This window comes from Sander vitreus, chromosome 5 (genome assembly GCF_031162955.1).
Source record: "Sander vitreus isolate 19-12246 chromosome 5, sanVit1, whole genome shotgun sequence".
NCBI classification, from domain to species: Eukaryota; Metazoa; Chordata; class Actinopteri; order Perciformes; family Percidae; genus Sander; species Sander vitreus.
This window is the reverse complement of record NC_135859.1, coordinates 2,501,449-2,521,067: the sequence shown is the minus strand read 5'-3', so window position 1 is coordinate 2,521,067 and position 19,619 is coordinate 2,501,449. Positions and strand designations below refer to the sequence as shown.

The 19,619-nt window shown below is 39.4% G+C and overlaps 1 protein-coding gene across 1 annotated transcript in view; it reads right to left on the bottom strand.

Moving 5' to 3' along the window:
• Positions 1 to 19,619, bottom strand: part of zdhhc8b (zDHHC palmitoyltransferase 8b) — an 83,326-nt gene that overhangs the window by 15,273 nt on the left and 48,434 nt on the right. The window contains exons 2-3 of the mRNA XM_078250031.1: positions 7,447 to 7,568; positions 1,712 to 1,869 (exon numbers count right to left, since the gene is read on the bottom strand). Coding sequence (XP_078106157.1) covers positions 1,712 to 1,869; positions 7,447 to 7,568 — 280 coding nt within the window. The remainder of the gene's footprint in view (positions 1 to 1,711; positions 1,870 to 7,446; positions 7,569 to 19,619) is intronic.

Here is a 19,619-nt window from a genome sequence, read left to right as displayed (position 1 = left end):
CATTCAAAAATCACCTATAGGAATAAATTGGGGAAGATTGTTAAAACCTGTGGAAAAATAATTGGTAAGCAACAGGTAGACCTGTACCAACTATATCTGACCAGACTGGCACAGAAGGCAGACAAGGTTTGCATGGATACAACCCATCCACTGTCAGTGGAGTTCAAGCCACTCACTTCTGGTCGTTAGATATAGATACTCTAATGTCAGAACCAAGCCAGCAAAAAACTAATTAATTCCCATGGCAATAACCCAATTAAATAAGATGTGGGGAGGGGGATGACTGGAGGGGGAATATACGTATGTGAAGTACTGTGCAGTAGTTTCATTTATTTATGACATTAGGCCTTTTAGGAAGTGCAACATACTCCTTTTTACTGTATTCTAATGTATGTTATGTGTTAGATAAATAGTACTGTAGATGTCTGGTTCAATGTTTGTGTTGTGGATTATGTGTCAATATGCCTGTACTGTACAACAAATTGCCTCTCGGGGACATTCAAGTTTTCTAAGTTTAAAGGTCCCATATTGTAAAAAGTGAGATTTCCATGTTATTGTTTTATTATAAAGCAGGTCGAGGTGCTATATAAAACTGTGAAAGTATCAAAACACTCAATCCACAGAGAAATGCACACAGCCTGTATTCAGAAACGGTGCCTTAAAACGAGTTGTGATGTCACAACTATACTGTATATATGTAGAAAGTGTGTAGACAGTGCTGTTACAGTTATTCTCCGGCAGCAATGACAATGCAGAGACTCAGAGCACAGATGCAGAAGACCTGGAAATGATGACCAATCAGAGCAGACTGGGCTTTTTTTGGAAGGGGGGGCTTAAAGAGACAGGTGCTACAACGGAGCATTTCAGACAGACGGTGAATACAGGTATATTCAGACAGACAGCATGAATAAAGAATGTGTTTTTTTTAACATTAAAGCATGTAAACATGTTCTAGTAGAAACCCAAAACACAAGTATGAACCTGAAAATTAGCAGAATATGGGACCTTTAACTCCAATAAATATCCAATTCGGCCTACTGATTAAGGGTGGCATCTGAGATTTTCTGGTTGTCCTACTTTCATCAGTCGATGTGTAAATAATAATTTACATCCTCATTAAATTCTTAACCAGGTTCTTAAAAACACTCAAAAATTCAAACACAGGGAGGAATCCATTCTGCACCCTGTGTGTAGGTGTGTGTTAATGTCCTGATGTGTGTGTGTGTGTGTGTGTGTGTGTGTGTGTGTGTGTGTGTGTGTGTGTGTGTGTATTTGTAAGGCCAAAGTAAGAATTTGAGAGCTAATACTTATAACAGTATTTTATTGTTGAAGCTGCCAAAAGCGAATATTTATGCCGGTAATTATGATTTTAATGAGGTTTTCTTCTTTTGCCAAAAAACACAGATATTTAGAAATTATTTATATATATTCAGCATTTGTCTCAGATTTTAATACTTGGCACGACAGGGAAGCCTTCTTCTTCTTTAAGCTACAAACATATGTACTCTGTACATACAAACTGCATCTGATAACATTACAAACATGTCAAATGCTAACAGAACAGCGTCAGATTGTTGATAAAAAGCTAATCTATCGGTCTAAAAGATGCATATTTGTAGATTTGTATGTATGCTGAACATACAGTCTCTCTGTTTGAACATTAGTATTCTCACACACACACACACACACACACACACACACACACACACACCTCCACACAGTTGTCACAGACGCTGCAGTGCGAGCAGCGAGGCGGCCTGTAGAAGTGACAGGTGGCGCACCACTTCATCCGGACCTGAATGCCCTTGATCTCCACGTTCTTGTAGAGCGGCGCTCGGAAATCATCGTCCTTGTCCTCATCCTCGTCCGCTGTGGGGAAACACACACACACACACACACACACATTAACAAGGCACATATGCATATGGTGGAGTGTGAGAAAAACAAACCCAAACACAGAGCAAAGCATAGTTTTGATTTATGATTCCATTTGACAGAGACAACAGGGAAGCACCTTAAATGAAGCTCACCCCCGCTGTTAGCTGTCTGCAGAGAGAGCAAACACTGAGAGAAATGCAAATTTTTATAGACGTGACCTATTCATTCTGCTTTTAGCATTAAGACTGATTAACAAGCACACTGTGACTCATGTATAACAGAAGTGGTTTGGTTTATACATTATCAGAATGGAAGTTTTTCAAAAAAAGAATTGACTGGGAGTTAAAGCTATAGGGCGTAGTTTAGACATGTAACTGCATCCATAATCTGTAAAGTAAAATATAAGACTACAAGTGGCTTTTCCCACCAGCCTTGGTGCGACTCTGCAGTCAATCAAAGCTTTGTACATGGTGCCACTTTCCTGCAACTCAGAGCTTTTTGCTTTGGAGCTGCAATGGAAAATAAAATATCTTCAGCTGATCAAAGGGCACTTTCAAAGCATCTACACGGAGCTCCGACCTGAGAAAATAATTTCACAGTACAATAATAACTGCAGGGAGATCCAGGTAGACACACACACACACACACACACACACACACACACACACACACACACACAAGAGAAAAAGCAGCAAAAGAGAAAACAAGAGAGAAACAAAAGCTAGAGAACAGAAATAACCAGTTCCATAAGCAGAGATTGCTCTGTTATTATGGCTGCTCAAGTGTCTTCAAATAGATTTTAAAGGTGAACCGCCTGCCAAACCAACAGAAACAAACAGCAGTTACGCTCGCTTCTCCCCTGACAGCTTCTTCTCTACAAATGCTCCCTGCACAAGGCAGTGGCCTATTTCTTACAATGTACATGTACACTTCAAAAATAACATTCAGTTTGGTTCAGTTACACTCAGTTCTTGCCTAAAATTAAAATGATTATCTTTAGCACAGAAGAGTGAGATACTTACATCTTTATCGTCTGAATCTTTATCCAATACATTTTAGGCTTAATCCTGTTATCACCCTTCGTGTTAGATGGCAGTAATCTTCTAGTAGAATTGAAATCATTGACACCTGCCCCGATAAAACAATCGCTTGCACGAAGATCAGGTGGAATATTATTGACATCTGAGGTTATTATACTTCATTTTCTTTGAAATTAAGAAGCATTCTGAGGACATATCTACAAGCAGGAGAAATTCTACTGAAAGAATTACCCACCACAGCATCGTTACGTGTGTGTGTGTGTGTGTGTGTGTGTGTGTGTGCACCAAGGTTATAATAGTTTTTTTAAGTCTTTATTTCCTCTTTTTTTTATTTTACCCTTAATTTTTTTGTTAGTTTGCAGAGTGTCTTTGTTAGTTTTACAGTAGTTTTTGTTAGGGTCAGGAATGATGTCTCAGTTGTATGTAAGTATGTAACTACATTTACATACAAAACACCTGGTTGGAGAATAGCCATGATGTTTAATGTTTAATCTTTGCACTAGTTTAGTGTCTGATGCGAAGCAATTACGGCACAGCGCCATCTCATGTCAAGTCCGTTACGTTTCTGTGGGTCAGTGTCACAAAAGTTGACAGAAATTCATGTGGTCCCTTTTTTTCAGTAGTGATATATTATAGCAAAAAAAAAAAATCTAAAACTGAAATGATTTACGTTCATTTTTATTTTATTTGTCTCTGTTTTTTAAACCTGGTAATATAGTTTCAGTTCAGTTTTTGTTTTTCTCGAAGGTTTTAGTTTCAGTTTACTAAAAATATTTGTCACTGCTTATTTTCTAGTTATATTTTTTAGTTTTAGTTAACTATAATAACCCCGGGTCTGAGCGTACATGCACAAGTGTTTTCCATTGATCACAAGTGAGTGGATGGATGGATGGATGGATGGATAGATAGATAGATAAATAGATAGATAGATAAATAGATAGATAGATAGATACTTTATTCATCCCGAGGGAAAATTTTAGGCATCTAGTAGCTTAGACAACCATAACACAACAAATACATACACACATATATCTCACATACATAAAAATCACTCACAGAAAATTAAAGTGTTAAAGGTGCTAAGGTAGACTGCGTGCAATGGTGATAGTACAAAAGAGAACAGTGAAGGACAGAATGTAGAATGATCCCTTATGAAAGGGTAAACTGTGTATCTATATGAAGTGGGCAACTCACACTGAGCGAGGGTGTGATGACACTTGGGCAGGATGGATGGTTATTAAAGGGGATCAAATCATTGACCTATAAGTAATAAAATGAGCACTCATCCACACAGTTTTTATATGTACACTGCTAATACGTACTGTAGCTGTTGCCTAGGGTAACACACAGTATAGGGTTCAGTGTCTTACAGCTACAGCTGTACAATGACCAGTGGTGGAAGAAGTATTCAGATCCTTAAAAGTAAAAATACCACACTGTAAAAAATACTCTGTTACAAGTGAAAGTCCTGCATTGAAAATGTTACTTGAATAAAAGTATGCAAGTATCATCAGGAAAATGTACTTAATGTATTAAAAGTAAAAGTACTCAATGCCAAAAGAAAACCCGGTTACACTTTACTTGAAGGTATCTACATAAGAGTGACATGACACTGTCATGAACGTGTCATAAACATTATAAACAAGTCATAAACATTGATGACGTAACGCTTCTTGTAGTAAGTGTCATTCGGTTTTGGTCATGACAAGTTATGGTTAGAGTTAGGGTTAGAGTTAGGGTTCATGTGTCACTCTTATGTTTACCTTCAAGTAAAGTGTTACCAAAAAAACTCACATTTTAGAGACTGGAAACGATCCAAACTGTTCTGTCAATCAACTAAGTGTTTAATCAGCGAATCATTTCAGCTGAACATGTAGGCCGTTATATTGTTGGGTAGGTTCATCTATACTAAAACATCCTATTTTGTGTGCAACAATCTTAATTTAAAGTAACTAGTAACTAAAGCTGTAACAGATGAATGTAGTGGAGTAAAAAGTACAATATTTCTCTCTGAAATGTAGCGGAGTAGAAGTAGAAAGTGGCATGAAAAGAAAAGACTCAGTGCTGTACAAGTACCTCAAATTTGTACTTAAGTACAGCACTTGAGTGAATGTTCTTAGTTACATTCCACCACTGACAATGACGACAACTGCAACATCATATACTGTCTTTTATTATCGTTCTTGTTCTTCCACTGAGGAACACACAGCAGGAAGACATCATGAGAATTCTTTGTCACTATTGAACACCTATTACATCACACATGATGACACGCTGGCAATATAAAAATATTGATTACTGCTAACACTTTCTTCTAACGTCCTCTGGGATTAAACACAAATACGTTTGTCTTTCATGTTCCAGTTTACAGATGAAATCAAATTAAGTGAACATTTACAAAAAAAAACGATACTTTTTAAGAAAGTTAAAAAAAAGAAGGGTACTAAACAGTTGACCACATTAAAGAACGGCTTGTTTATTGCTAAGACCATATCATCAAAATTAAATGTTTAATAATAATGTAATCACTATAACAATAATTTATTTCACTAGTAAATAGCTGTTGAACGACAAAAACAACCACAAGATGGGAAAAGGACATTTAACAACAACTTTGAATGCACCATGAGGCTGTAAATTACCAGTTTCATTGAACGCACTGTCTGTGTTTTTCCGACAACAGCAGCTGCAGATTGTTATATCCCGGTGAAATACAGACAAACTTTACACCATTTAGCATTAGCTGTCAGCATTTTAACTGTGTTTAATCCAGCTACTAGCTAGCGGTAGGCTAACGTTAGCTGCTGTCGAGTATAGTGTTAACTAGCGTCATGTGCAGCGATGTTTCTGTTTCCTGTAACGTCTTCAGAGCATCAGAGAGAAGAGCAGACATATCAGTGGCACCAGAATGAGGCGCCGAAATCCGCGTTGCTATTCCTGCAGCAGCAGGATGTGTTAGGAGGAAGTACGGCAAAATAGTATATTGTTAGTCACGACGAGTGAAGTTAAAATAAATTAATAAATGGCGGCATGCGATAAATACGATTAAAAAAAATTAACGCATTATGCTCGGCCCTTAATCGCATCACGATTAACGCGTTAATGCTGACAGCCCTAATATATATATATATATATATATATATATATATATATATATATATATATATATATATATATAACTGGACACACCACAGTCGGTGACAGTGCTAGCCTACTTTATGTTGACCACATAGACAAGCAAAAATCGCACTCCACTTATGATAGGAAAATAAAAAGAAATACACGCATTCTATGAAAAACCTAATTGCTAATGCGGAGAGGCCTTTAGATCCTGCATAAGGTCAATTATACACCTTTTAACCAGCAGGGAAACTGTAAATGTCACTTACTGAGTTCTGCAATTTGCAAATGCACCCAGATGCTTGTAACTGTGCAGCCTTATTAGCCACAGCCATCTCTCTCATCTGTCCATTACCTCATTTTGCAGTTTCCCCCAAAAGGAAAATGATAATAAATGTCCACGCCATGCATCAATGACCTTAATGGGGGGAAAAATCCTTAATACACACCAACCTTTCATTCTCACTTTTACAATCTAAATGATGGGAGTGATTCTCTAAGCAGATGCCATTAAACGGCTATATCAGTTCTTCATTTTTTTTGTATTAAAACTTTACAGGTGGTCTGCTGCCTGTGAGATATAACACAAAGAGCTTAGAAAGCTCCCCCTCCCTCAGTGGTCTAGAAAACCCAGCAAGGCCACTGTCACCTCTAGGGAACTAGATTACCTGCGCTTTATACAACCTAATGATTATTACACCTTTATGGGCAGGTGAAAGACAGGTGCTTATCATTTACAAGCAAATAACAAACATCCCCGAGGATGAATTCAATCATCATTACTTAACCCAGAGATAGCACTAAGGTCAAGAGGCCTCCATCAGGAGCATAAGTCAGTGCAGCTTGTTTGGCAGGCCAAGCAGCTGAGAGATACTGCGTGTGGGGTGTGTGGACTGTTACGAGCTGTAAAGCGGATAATAGAGTCCTGAGACGTTGGGTAGCATCGCTGCTCTGATAAATCTGGTGCTATTAAAGGTGTACCCTCTACATGACGACTCAACAGGGAGGAAACATTACTCAAACTTACGTTATGACAGATAATATTATTTTTAGCTGTCAAGATAAATATTGCAGGTATTACAGTTGTTTCCCCCCCAGAATTCTGTATATCTGTATCTGTAAGATATAGGAACAGCATTTGCACCATCACATTACATTTCATTTAGCTGACACTTTGATCCAAAGCGACTACCAATAAGTGCTCAAACTCAGAACAGCAAGAATCACATAGAAGTACATTAGCTTCAAATAAGCCACATGTAAGTGCATATTTTTTTAAAACCATCATCTTAGCCAAGGTGCAGTCGGAAGAGATGTGTCAGATGATTTAGTGTTTAGATGTTGTGTCAGATGATTTAGTGTCACCAAACTTAAACTTATTTGCACACTGACAGGCATGCATACAAACCTCTGGGGTAAACACCAGGGTCCATGAAGGTTGCCAAGCTGAAGTTGGCCAAGACGAAGAGGAAGACCAGGCCATTGTAGAGGGGCACAGCGGGAGAGATCACCTTTGTCAACCAGGGGCACCTAGATGCACACATTTAAAAAAGGGACAGAGATTAGGTTTTTAATTCTAAATCTATCATGTGACACTTATAGTCACACACATTTAAACACCACCACATTTTTATAATAGGTGTGCTTTTTTGTTCTAGTCTTAGTATTAACGATTTCCTGACCATGACATATTCAAATGCACTCTTTCAAACTCTCTTCTATTATTATGAGTCTTGGTTCTTAATTAAAGCAGTAATCACAAATAGAAAAATGATTACAGAGAGTGAATTAGAGCAAGGTAAACAGTGGATGCTATATTCTGTGACCTACAGACAATATAATGAAGCAGCAAGCTTGAATTGTTAACAACAATCGTCTTGGGCGGTGCTAAGCGATGGACGGAGCCATGGTACCTCTGCAAAATTGCCTCAGGAAGGAACTTGTTTTGGTGGAACATGTGTACGTTCAAAAGTTGTTTTAGTCGTGCAACAGAAAACTCAGATTGGACAGATAATCTAGCTAGCTGTCTGGATTTACCCTGCAGAGATCTGAGGAGCAGTTAACCATAGTCCTCACAAATCCACCGGACTTTAGAACGCCAATACAAAGAAAGTGGAAGGTGACGGACATCCGGCCAAAAAGAGTGACATCCGGTGGAATTTCCAGCAGCATCGGAGAAATCCCGGAAGTGGAACGTCTCCTTTAAATTCCACCAACCCTTGGCGTCAAAAATGACCTTCTCCACTGCCTGCAAGTCATAACTTAGTCAGCGCTGTGAAATATTCAAATGTGGAGACAGACACCTGAATCACACCCACAGCCCTGCTCAATCACACGGACTGTAGGCGCTATCATTCAGCAAGTTCTTGTCTCTGTAGAGATGAAACACCGTTAAAATGAAGATGTGTTTAGGGACACGGACACTTCAAAGATCCTGCAGGTCAGAGACTCACAGAGAGAATTTATGAATGAATAAATTATCTTGCATGAGAGGGACATAGGTGTTTCAAAGAGAGACCCTTGCTTTCACTTGCGTTTCCAGCTCTCTTTCCCGGCATAATAATGACTAACACACCCACGCCCACTTCTGCACACCTCATAAATACACACCATTCAAGCATGCCTCTACAGATTATTCTGACGTCGAAAAGGCAATTTCCTGATACCCGTGCCCTGAGATCATCTTCAATCCATAGCTCCTCTTGCGCTCCACCAGTCCTTTTTTGCTTTGTTGAATTATTCAGAGCCGTGACGTGGAGGGAGCACTAACAGAGACTAGAGAAACGCTAAAGGGGACAAGGTGGCCTCTCACACAACCAGTCTGCACTGGTCCACAGCTTTGTGAGGCCTAGCGTGGGCTTGATTCATTCTTCCAAGATATCACTGCACCATAGCGGGACAATGCTGAGGCCAATTATAGTTGACTTCATTCAACTGAAAATGTAGCTCACATTATAATATTCCTCAATGATGTATTACAAACATATTATAAACTCATTAGGAGGAAGAGATACAATTTATTATCATTAGACAATCAACAGGAAATAACATGCCGTTTGTGATGTCCTTCTCATTATGAACGCATGCCGTCAGCCACACTACATATCAAACTGAAAATGACGTCTGAGTCACAAACTTAAAGTTTGTTCATTTAAGTTGTCACTTTTTTCTCTGAATACAGTTTCAGTGGTTTATTTTATGGCACATTTTTTTTCATAGATTGCATGTATTTCTTTTCACATTACTTTTGCAAGATAACCACCTCAAAGAACTTACAGTGTAATTTCCATTTACACAGAGGACTGTAGTGAGTAGTACTGTGCTCTGTCATCACAGCTTGGCAGCAAGTACACAAAGTACAAATGCTTAAAGAATTGATCAAAGAAAAGCATAAGCGTGCAGCTCCACAGTCTTACAAAATCCCAATTTACTACCCTGTCTAAGGATCATGTGTTTTTGCCCACAGTGTGATACAGTCGAGCCAAAGAGAAGGAAGAAAAAAAATGGAGTGCGACTAACAGCAACCATTTTAGGAGTCTGGGAGCAGACAGCGTGGGAGGAAAATGTGACAGAGAAAGCCTGATTAGGGACACAGACACTGGTTAATTGAGTAGGAGTAACAAATAACCACAGAGGGCTTATCAGCACAGTTTACAAGCCATTTTACTTGCTTGTCTAACCATGATACTACAACTGGTGCAGAAAAGCCTCCATCTTGTCAAAAAAAAGCGTTTGGATCAACTTTATAAAGCTGAAGAGGCTTTTGCTGCCAAAAGTGCAGTAGCAGTAATGTAATGAGTCTGGTTGAATCCTAGCTGGCCAAATTGGAAGAAAGGCCTGAGTTCTCTGTGGTAATTAAAATGCCTGCAAATATGAGCTGCACCCTGCAGCCAATCAGCATTTCAAACTCCAGATCAAAAGCCGCCGCACACGCCCAGCACACTGTCACGGCAGACGTGTAAAGACAATATTCATATTGAAAGTCACATTTCATCTCCTGGCTGAAATAAGGAAAAGAGCAAGGGAAAAACAAAGGATTAGAGAGGAATAATCCCCAGCTTGCTCCTCGGGCTGGCAGAGTACCACGCCATCTCCTCAATAACCTTAGTCCGATCAATACGAGGCAGACTGCTGGCACAGGGCACACCTTTCCACACAGCAGCTTTCACTTTGTCTTCATACATTAGCATCGTTAAAGTGGAAATGAGTTTTCACTCGTTCTGAGCTTTCCCCATTTAAATGCAACTCACTTGTTTGTGACATGACATACATACATGGGATACAAGGTTCTTGATATAATGCAACTACAATAAAATGAAGTATGACTGCAGAATTTTCAGTCCAGTCATAAACAATTGTTAGACTATTAACATGAATGATGCAGTATGTTGTCAGGTATTTAATTTGAGTTGTATTGTTTCATTATTATTATTAACTGAGAATTTATGAAATCATTATCATGGGAAAGTCATCTGATTTGTGATAACTATGTCACTAATATCGCAATATACAGTCCCTTTTTTACATTCTGATATACATTTACATTCCATTGCACATTTACATTCCATTACACTTTCTAATATTTTCCATTAACAATGGATCAAATGACTATCCATAATGAGAAATGAGTTGCTTATTATGAAGAGTGAATTATCACCCCACTGCAGTTCACCTCAACTCTACGGAATGTTTCCGCTTCTTTCAGCTTATGGTTTTGGTTTTATGGCCCGCAACTTGAACGTTCTGGTTTAGTCTCACCGCTCTCATCGACCCTGTTTCCAGCTACAACAGGCAGGCAGACAAACCTTGCAACTAGCTGGTGAATATAGTGAAGAATTTAGCAGCTTAACAGCCAGATATTTCCATCAGGAGTGGGTGGAGACCAAAACAAAAGCTAAAAGGAGAGTGGACTTACATTCGTCAGGTCTACTGAAACACAGTCTTGCATTGGCAGACCTTCCCCCACAGTGTGGCGGAGGAGGGTCTGGCTAGTCCACACAGCATTCCAGGATGGGAGAAAAACGTGTTCTGGTTTATTGGCATTTCTTTAAACCAATCACAATCATCTTGGGCTACGCTAAGCGCCGCACGGAGCCATGGTGGCGCTACAAAATAGCCTCGGGAAGGAACTTGTTTTTGGTGGAACATGTACGTTCAAAAGTAGTTTTAGTGGGGCGACCTCTAGCTCACCCAGTAAGAGCGTGCGCCCCATGTAGGCTGAGTCCTTCACAGCAACGCGGGTTCGAATCCGACCTGCGGCCCTTTGCTGTGTGTCATCCCCCATCTCTTTCCCACCTTTCCTGTCTATCCACTGTCACTATTTAATAAAGGGAAAAGCCCCAACAAAGAAGTTGTTTTAGTCGTGCGAGAGAAAACTCAGATTGGACAGATAGTCTAGCTAGCTGTCTGGATTTACCCTGCAGAGATCTGAGGAGCAGTTAACCATAGTCCTCCCAAATCTAAACACACAAAGAAAGAGGAAGGTGACGGACATCCGGCCGAAAATTAGGGACATCCGGCAGAATTTCCGGCGATCCTGGAAGTAGAACATCGTAGATATAGACTAACTGAAACATGACTCTTTGCTAGCAAATTCACCATAACAACTTTAGGACGTGATAATATGTTGATGATGTGTTTATAGCTTGTTACACTGCGTAATATATATATATATATATATATATATATATATATATATATATATATTCATGATTAATTCCTGCAGCTGCAACCACCACAAACTGGGATTAGTTTCTTCTACATTCCAGCTGGAACTCACTCTACGTGGTAAAGCAGCAGTTTTCCCCGCTGCATCTTTCGACTCTTGCGGGTCTCATCTCATTTGTGGATTACAACGATGCTGCATCTGATATCCACCCCAGAGACATAGTGAAATCATATAATACACCCAGGCAGACTTCATCCAGCATCATTTACATAGCCATATTTATTCTGCTCTTATAACACTGCACTATATTTATTGTCCTGTCTATGCACCACCTGTCTATACTTGTATATCACATTGCACTTTTCTGCTTTTTTTGCACTTCTGGTTGGACGCAAACTGCATTTCGCTGTCTTTGTACTTGTACACTGCACAATGAGAATAAAGTTGAATCTAATCTAATTTTATGGACCGAGCCTATGGCTATCCGATAGCCTTCTCAGCCACTGCAGCAGAAGGGGTGTCTCTGGTTGGGTATTAAGATTAGAGAAAACACCAGGCTTTCTTTCATGATAACCCAGCTGTCTTTCCAAAAAAAAAAAAAAAAAGCCTGGACATAAATCCTTATCTGCCACCCTAAAAAACACAGGCTTGAGTCTGTCGCTTAAACAAATCTGGGTGGAACACTTTGAAATGAGCCCTCTAATCCCACTGCGCAAACCTATAGAGGGAGGAAACCACTCTGCGGCCTTTGTAAAGTAATTAGGTGCTTGATGAAGAGCTTAAAGCTTTCTAAAGTGGTAGGACTGGTCTGCTGGCACAGTTGCAGCTTTAAATAGGGTAGCAATAATCAATCACATCTACCCAGTGGTGGAATGTAACTAAGTACATTTACTCAAGTACTGTACTTAAGTACAAATTTGAGGTACTTGAAGTCTTTTCTTTTCGGGCCACTTTCGACTTCTACTCCATATTGCATTTCATACTTCACTACAATATTTTACTATATTAGTTACTAGATCCTTTACAATAAATGCACACAAAACATACAACTTACACACGCACAGCTGAAACGAATAGTCGATTAATCAATTGACAGAAAATTCATTGGCAACCATCTTGATAATCCTTGGTTATTTTTCATGCAAAAACATTTCATGGTTTTAACTTCACAAATGTGAGGATTTGCTGCTTTTCCTTTTAATTATTTAAATTGAGTTTTAATCATCTTGAATGTTGTACTATTGGTCAATGGACAAAACAAGCATTGTGAACATGAATGCATGGGTGGTAATAATAATAATAATAATAATTATAACACATACATATACATATATATATATGCATACGAGGCACATAGCATACACGTATATATATATATAGTGACGTATAGTATACTAGTACACATATATATATACATACACATATATATATATACATACATATATATATATATACACATATATATATATGGGAGCATATATGGCATATAGTATATACAAGGCATATATATACGACATGCATATATATATACATATATATATATGATATATAGTAGTAGTATAGTATAGTATGTAGGTGTACATACATAGTTTAACAGTCACAGGGGCCATTTTTTTGAATACTTGTAAGATATTTTCCTAATGATACTTACATACTTTTGCTAACATTTTCAATGCAGGACCTTTACTTGTAACAGAGTATTTTTTTTTAGTTTTACAGGATCGGAATACTTCCTCCACCACCCCCCATCTATAAAAAGCTGTCTAAATTCTCGCTACACACTACACACCCCAAAGCTATTTGACTACTCAAATCTGCCTGTCCTTCATTTGCCTGCTTTTGGATCGGAGCAGAAACGGCAGCCTTTGAAGTTTCTCTTATCTGTTCTTTTGGGGGGGGGGGGCAGAGTCTGAACAACCATCAAAGAGAAAACTGAGTCAATCCAGATAATTTTGGGCACCCAGGGGTAGCACTTTTCCTAGCCTCGCATTGCCAGACCTTCCTCCACAGCACTGCAAAGGAGGGTCTGGCTAGTCCACACAGCATTCTGGGATGGGAGAAAAATGTGCTCTGGTTTATTGGCATTTCTTTAAACCAATCACAATCGTCTTGGGCGGTGCTAAGCTCCGGACACAATGATGGTACTTCTGAAGGAACTTGTTCTGGTGAAACGTGTACGTTCAAAAGTAGTTTTAGTCGTGCAACAGAAAACTCAGATTGGACAGATAGTCTAGCTAGCTGTCTGGATTTACCCTGCAGAGATCTGAGGAGCAGTTAACCATAGTCCTCACAAATCCACCAGAGTTTAGAATGCCAACACAAAGGAAGCGGACGGTAACGCGATATCTGAAAACGGACATCCAAAGAGTGACATCCAGCGGAATTTCCGGCGGAACGAGAGCAATCCCGGAAGTGGAACATCGTGGATATAGACTACACTTTTCCTAGTCCAAATTGAAGGCAGACATTTTCACCAGATGCCAGTGTTGTGAATGAAGGTAGATGGACAAATATGCTCAGTATGTGTCTGAAATAATTCAGGTGTTGAATGCAGGTTTGGTGCTTAGTGACAGTCATGTCAGTCAGCTGCAAATCCAATCGTTTGCTTTGTGTAAAGATTCAACATTTAGTTTTTTAAATCTCCAATCTAGAAACACAATTTTCAGTTACAGTTTAATATGAAATACGGTAATGTTAACTTGAATATCTGAGAATAGTGCTTAAAAGGTTTGCTAAATGACTGTTTTAGCAACCTTTAAACTACCTCTATTGTCCACTGCCACTCATGATTAAGATAATGCTGTTTGACTAACAACATATTTCAGTACAGTAGTCTGCAGAAAACATTAAATATTGCAGCTTTTGCTTGGCTTGGCATTCAAATGGTCAAAGTTAAAAGGCAGAATAATTTGTCGGTTGCGGTTTGTAAACACAACCTTCAAAGTTGGCCCCTCCTTCCCGGCTCAACGGCAGTTACAGTGTTCGCCAGCGAGTGAAAGCCAACCACAAATTCACTCTCTTTTTAGAACGTGCTTTGTCCACTTGCCTTTCATTATTGACCTTTTTTCGGTGCAGTGTCCTCCATTTTCGCAGCTTCTTCTTGGATGCATGCTTACGATCTGGCACCTGGTCGCTACGTTTTTATAGAGGTTGACGCCCAGAAACGTCCCAAACACAGCAAGATAAGAAAATACATGTAGACCCTGCCACATAGTTCTATGAGTAATGATTGAGAGGGATTATTTTTGTATGAGTCTATGCATTGATTTTTAGGAAAATCCTACTCAGTGTGCCTTTAAATATGTTTTCTATAGGGAGGAATCCATCACGTATTATCAGTAAAGTCTTATCAGACTGTACTGCCTTTGAGCATGAGTGACACCTATAGCACTCAACGATGCTGCAGGGCAACCGGGAGCACTTACAGTAATGTGTTCAGCACATCGTGAGAACATGTCATTGATTAGTTCATTAACACTGAACCCAGTGGGACGCACATGGGAGGCCTGTTCTGCTGCAGACTGCCTGTTGTGTATGACTTCACCTTCCAGGAAGGGAATTTTCATTATGTTTTTGAATTTGAAAAAATGGGAATTGTATTCCATAAGGAATTGCAGCTAGCTGAGGGTTTGATTATTAGTTTTCCGTTCTGATCCGCATGCATTATTAAGAAATCTTTTCACATTTGTCTCACCAGGCCCACATTATTTTGCCACCCCTCCCCCCCCCCGCCTCAGAAGCCCTGAACCATCAGAAACACTGCCAAGGTTAATTTTTTGCAGATTCATCCCGACTCTTCACATTCTGTCAAACCTATTTCATTCCTCGTAGGATTCATGAATGGCAGCAACGCTTACTGCTAACTCCCCTGGGACCTGCCAATCTCTCATGCAAACACATCACTGAGGCTCTGCATTCACACACTTGGCATTCCACACACACTCACACACAAACAAAGAAACACCACAGCAGCAGGACGGTTGTCAGTGTAGGTGATGGTGATATTTGCTGGAGCAGAGCAGTTTGAGGCAGAGCTGCACATATTGAATGGGGTATCATGACATTCAGATCCTAGAGCCCTAAGATATTCATCAAGGAAGGGTATTTTCTCTTGTTTTTGTCCACTAACAGCACAGCAGAAAAATACTTAGGCAGAGTTGTATATTCACACATGTAAAGTGTGCGTTTCATTTAAGTTTAGTCTTTAGTCTATACAATGTCCGTAAAATAGTAACTTATGGCCCTCACAAATACCACAACACACTTGATTGGCTTTCAAACTAGTTGTGATGTCACAAAATCATGTTTGTACGCACGTCTTAATCTCGGATTTAAGGAGACCTTTCTCCCTTCAGCAGATACATGTGCAAACAGCCGTCTAGTGTCAAACTAGAAGGTGGGCTTTAAGCTTTTAAAAATATTTATTATGCATGAACAGACTTACAAATTAATACAAATTTAAGCTTGGGGAAAACAAATCAAATCCCACTTTGGCTCTGTTTATTGATGACAGCCTCAAGGAACTGTTGACTTCACTGTAAAACAACAGAGCAAAGGAGGAAACTGCAGCTGCAGGGTATACTGTATTCCATCTGCATTTCAGCTCATAGCTCAGTGTAATTTGCATATTCATAATTGCATAAGGGGTCCGTTTGAATTGACATAAAATGCTTTGCCCCCACACGCTGCCCTTTTGTAATTTACATATTCCTAATCCCGTTTTTCATGGTCTGTAGAAAGAGGAAAGCAGGAAATCTATCCCATGAAGAAAAACATTTCTATTTCCCTCAGCAATAAATGTAGTTTAACCGGCTCACCAGAGTAAATGATATCACAGTATAAATAAGCCCAGTGAGAATAGATACTATTACAAACACTGCCTGCCTCCGTACAAGCTCACGTTTCATTCCACAGCTGACACATAATATACATTTCAGCTCGGGAAATTCATTGCAAATCTAAAATTGAATTTCAAAAATAGGTGATGAATGGTCATCCAACTGAAACTCACGGAGATTCTCAAGGTTTTTTGTAACACTGTCGGTGTTACAGTGTCATCTTTCACTAATAAAGACAACATAATCTGATTAAGGATAACAACATTTCATATTCCCTGCAGAGGTGCCTTTTAATGTGGGTAGGCATTTTGTGGGAGCAGATATCACTTTTTGCAAACCCGGATCTCACTTGGTGATAAAACAAATATTTCCATTTGTGTGTGTGTGTGTGTGTGTGTGTGTGTGTGTGTGTGTGTGTGTGTGTGTGTAATGAACAGTGGGTTACCTTTCTTTCCTCTGTCCTCCTTCTCACTGTCTTTGAAGTATTAAAAGAAACACTCACACACACGTTTTGATAATCTTCCTTTTTTCCCCCCCAATAAGGAATCCACAAAAGCACAAATCTCTCTCTCTCTCTCTCACACACACACACACACACACACACACACACACACACAGCAACCTGCAACAAATCAACAGCATCTGTTATAATAATCCAATGAAACAAATGTCAACCACTTTTTCTGATGAAAAACAGTTTGCACTGACATGTGTCCATGAACTGGCACAACAAACACAACCATGTGCATGCATTCACAAACACAGTATGCTGTACGGGCTAGTGTGTAGTGTAATCTCCCCAAGGGGGAGGCATGTGCTGCCAGTCTTTCAGGCTCCCCGTGGGAAACTGAAAACCAGTACAGTGCCATGGGTCAGTTGGAATAAATTGGGTTTATGGGGCCAAAAATACTGAGGCTTAACTAAACAAGTACAGTAAATATCTGTGGGCATTAAGACCACAGTAGCAAGGATGCTCAGCTCTGCCAACGCAACTGCTGCCTATGTGTGTGTTTGCATGTTGAACTCTGCCAGGTTAATCCCAATCTGGATATTGGCTTCTGTAGGGGGTTGAGTGGGTGGATTCAGCTAACATGGATGCCCCTTGCTTCAAGCAACCATTGGGGCTGCTCACTCAGTTGCCAGGCTGATGTGTACGGAGGAAAAGCAATGCATTGCCCTGTGTCACATTCCCAGCCACTCTTTTTCTAAGCCCCGAGCACTGCGACCTGCATGTGTGGCCACTGTCAGCAGCTTCAAGAGTTATGACTCAAAGAGTCTTCTAGTCTGCTGCAGCAGCCTGTTTTCAGGTAATTGGTTGTCACTTGACATTAGTGTCAATGCAACAGAGACAATGAGTTGTATTAACTCCAAAGACTCTCGTAGCATCAACCTGAATTCAGGAATCCGTTAAACCTAACTTTTAATTTATTGTAGATTATTTTTAATGTTGATAATGCACGCCAAAAACTAAAAAACGTGTCTTCAAGAAACATTTGGTAATGTAGGGACAACTCGTTGGGATAGTTTGCCAACTACTGTAAGATAACAGTTAACACAACAGCCAGCCAGGAACATGCTAGCTCTTTTCAGTCTCCAACTGTCCCAGCTAGCTAGCTTGCTAACTGTCAGTTGCCAAGATAGTTAGTCAATGAGACAATACATTTACACAGTTTCAGATAGAGTTCAGTTTTGGACTCTCCAGCTCTCTTTTCAGCCCTATCAAGACCAAATTTGAGTGTCAAAGTTCACCAAAGTCAAAGCGAAAAAGTTGCGTGGATTTACATCGCAAAGAGTGAATACACAGATCCCAGGGATTTGATTGAATTTAATTGATTGCTGATTTCTCCACAACATTCCACAATTTTAAATGCTGTTGTGACCAGGACTTAAAGCTAAGTGTACAACAACAATAACAAGATACAGTGAACTTAGTAAACATGGCTTTAAATTGAAAGCCATGGGTTTTAGTGAATTAGCACAGAAATGGGTGGGCTCCTATCTGGAGAATAGAATGCAAGTAGTGGACATTGGGGGGAAAACGTCTCAACCAAAAGGCATGGACTGTGGGGTACCTCAGGGGAGCGTTTTGGGTCCACTTTTCTTTCTGCTATATATAAATGACTTCAAGTCTGCTTGTTCATGCAGTCTTTTTTTATATGCAGATGATTCTGCGCTGGTTGTTTCTCACAAGGATAAAAATATAATTGAAAGCACACTTAGCGCAGAACTTCTAAATGTTAGCATGTGGATGGCTGATAACAGATTATCACTTCATTTAGGGAAAACTGAATATATATTGTTTGGAACAAAGATAAAGTTAAAGAAAGCCTCAGGTTTTAAGGTCCTAGCTGGAGATATTATCATTATTTTTTATTATTATTATAATTACTGCCAAGGAATCAATCATTTACCTTGGATGTATGTTAAATTGCAACTTATCTGGAGTAGGTCAGGCCCAAAAGGTAATCAACAAAGTAAATCAGAGAGTCCGCTTTTTGGCCAGAATATCAAAGTTTTTGGATGAAAAAACAAAGCTAATTCTGGCAGGAGCTTTAATTCAGCCTTATTTTGATTATGCGTGTGGCTCATGGTACAACGGTGTCACAGGGAACCTGAAACATAGACTTCAGACATCTCAAAATAAATTAATAAGGCTTATTTTAGACCTTCCAATTAGAACTCATCTGGAATCTTCCCACTTTGAAAGAGTGGGATGGTTGAAAGTGGAGGATCAAGTGTCTCAGATGCAGCTGGGTATGGCACATAAAATTGTTAATGGAGATGTTCCCAAATATTTTAGAAATTATTTTAATAGAGTAAACGAAGTTCACAGGTACTCCACTATGGGTAGCCCAACTGATTTTGTACCCCCCAGATTTAACACTAATTCCTTTATGTTGGAACTACCCTTTGGAACCGGTTACCTGCTACACTCAAGACAGTCAGAAGCAGTTTTAAACGGAGGTTGAAAGTATGGCTGAGGTGCCAATCGTAGTCATTACCATATCATAGTCAATTTTTATTGTTCATTTTTCTGTATAATGTGGATGAATTTGTTTAATGTATGATGAATGA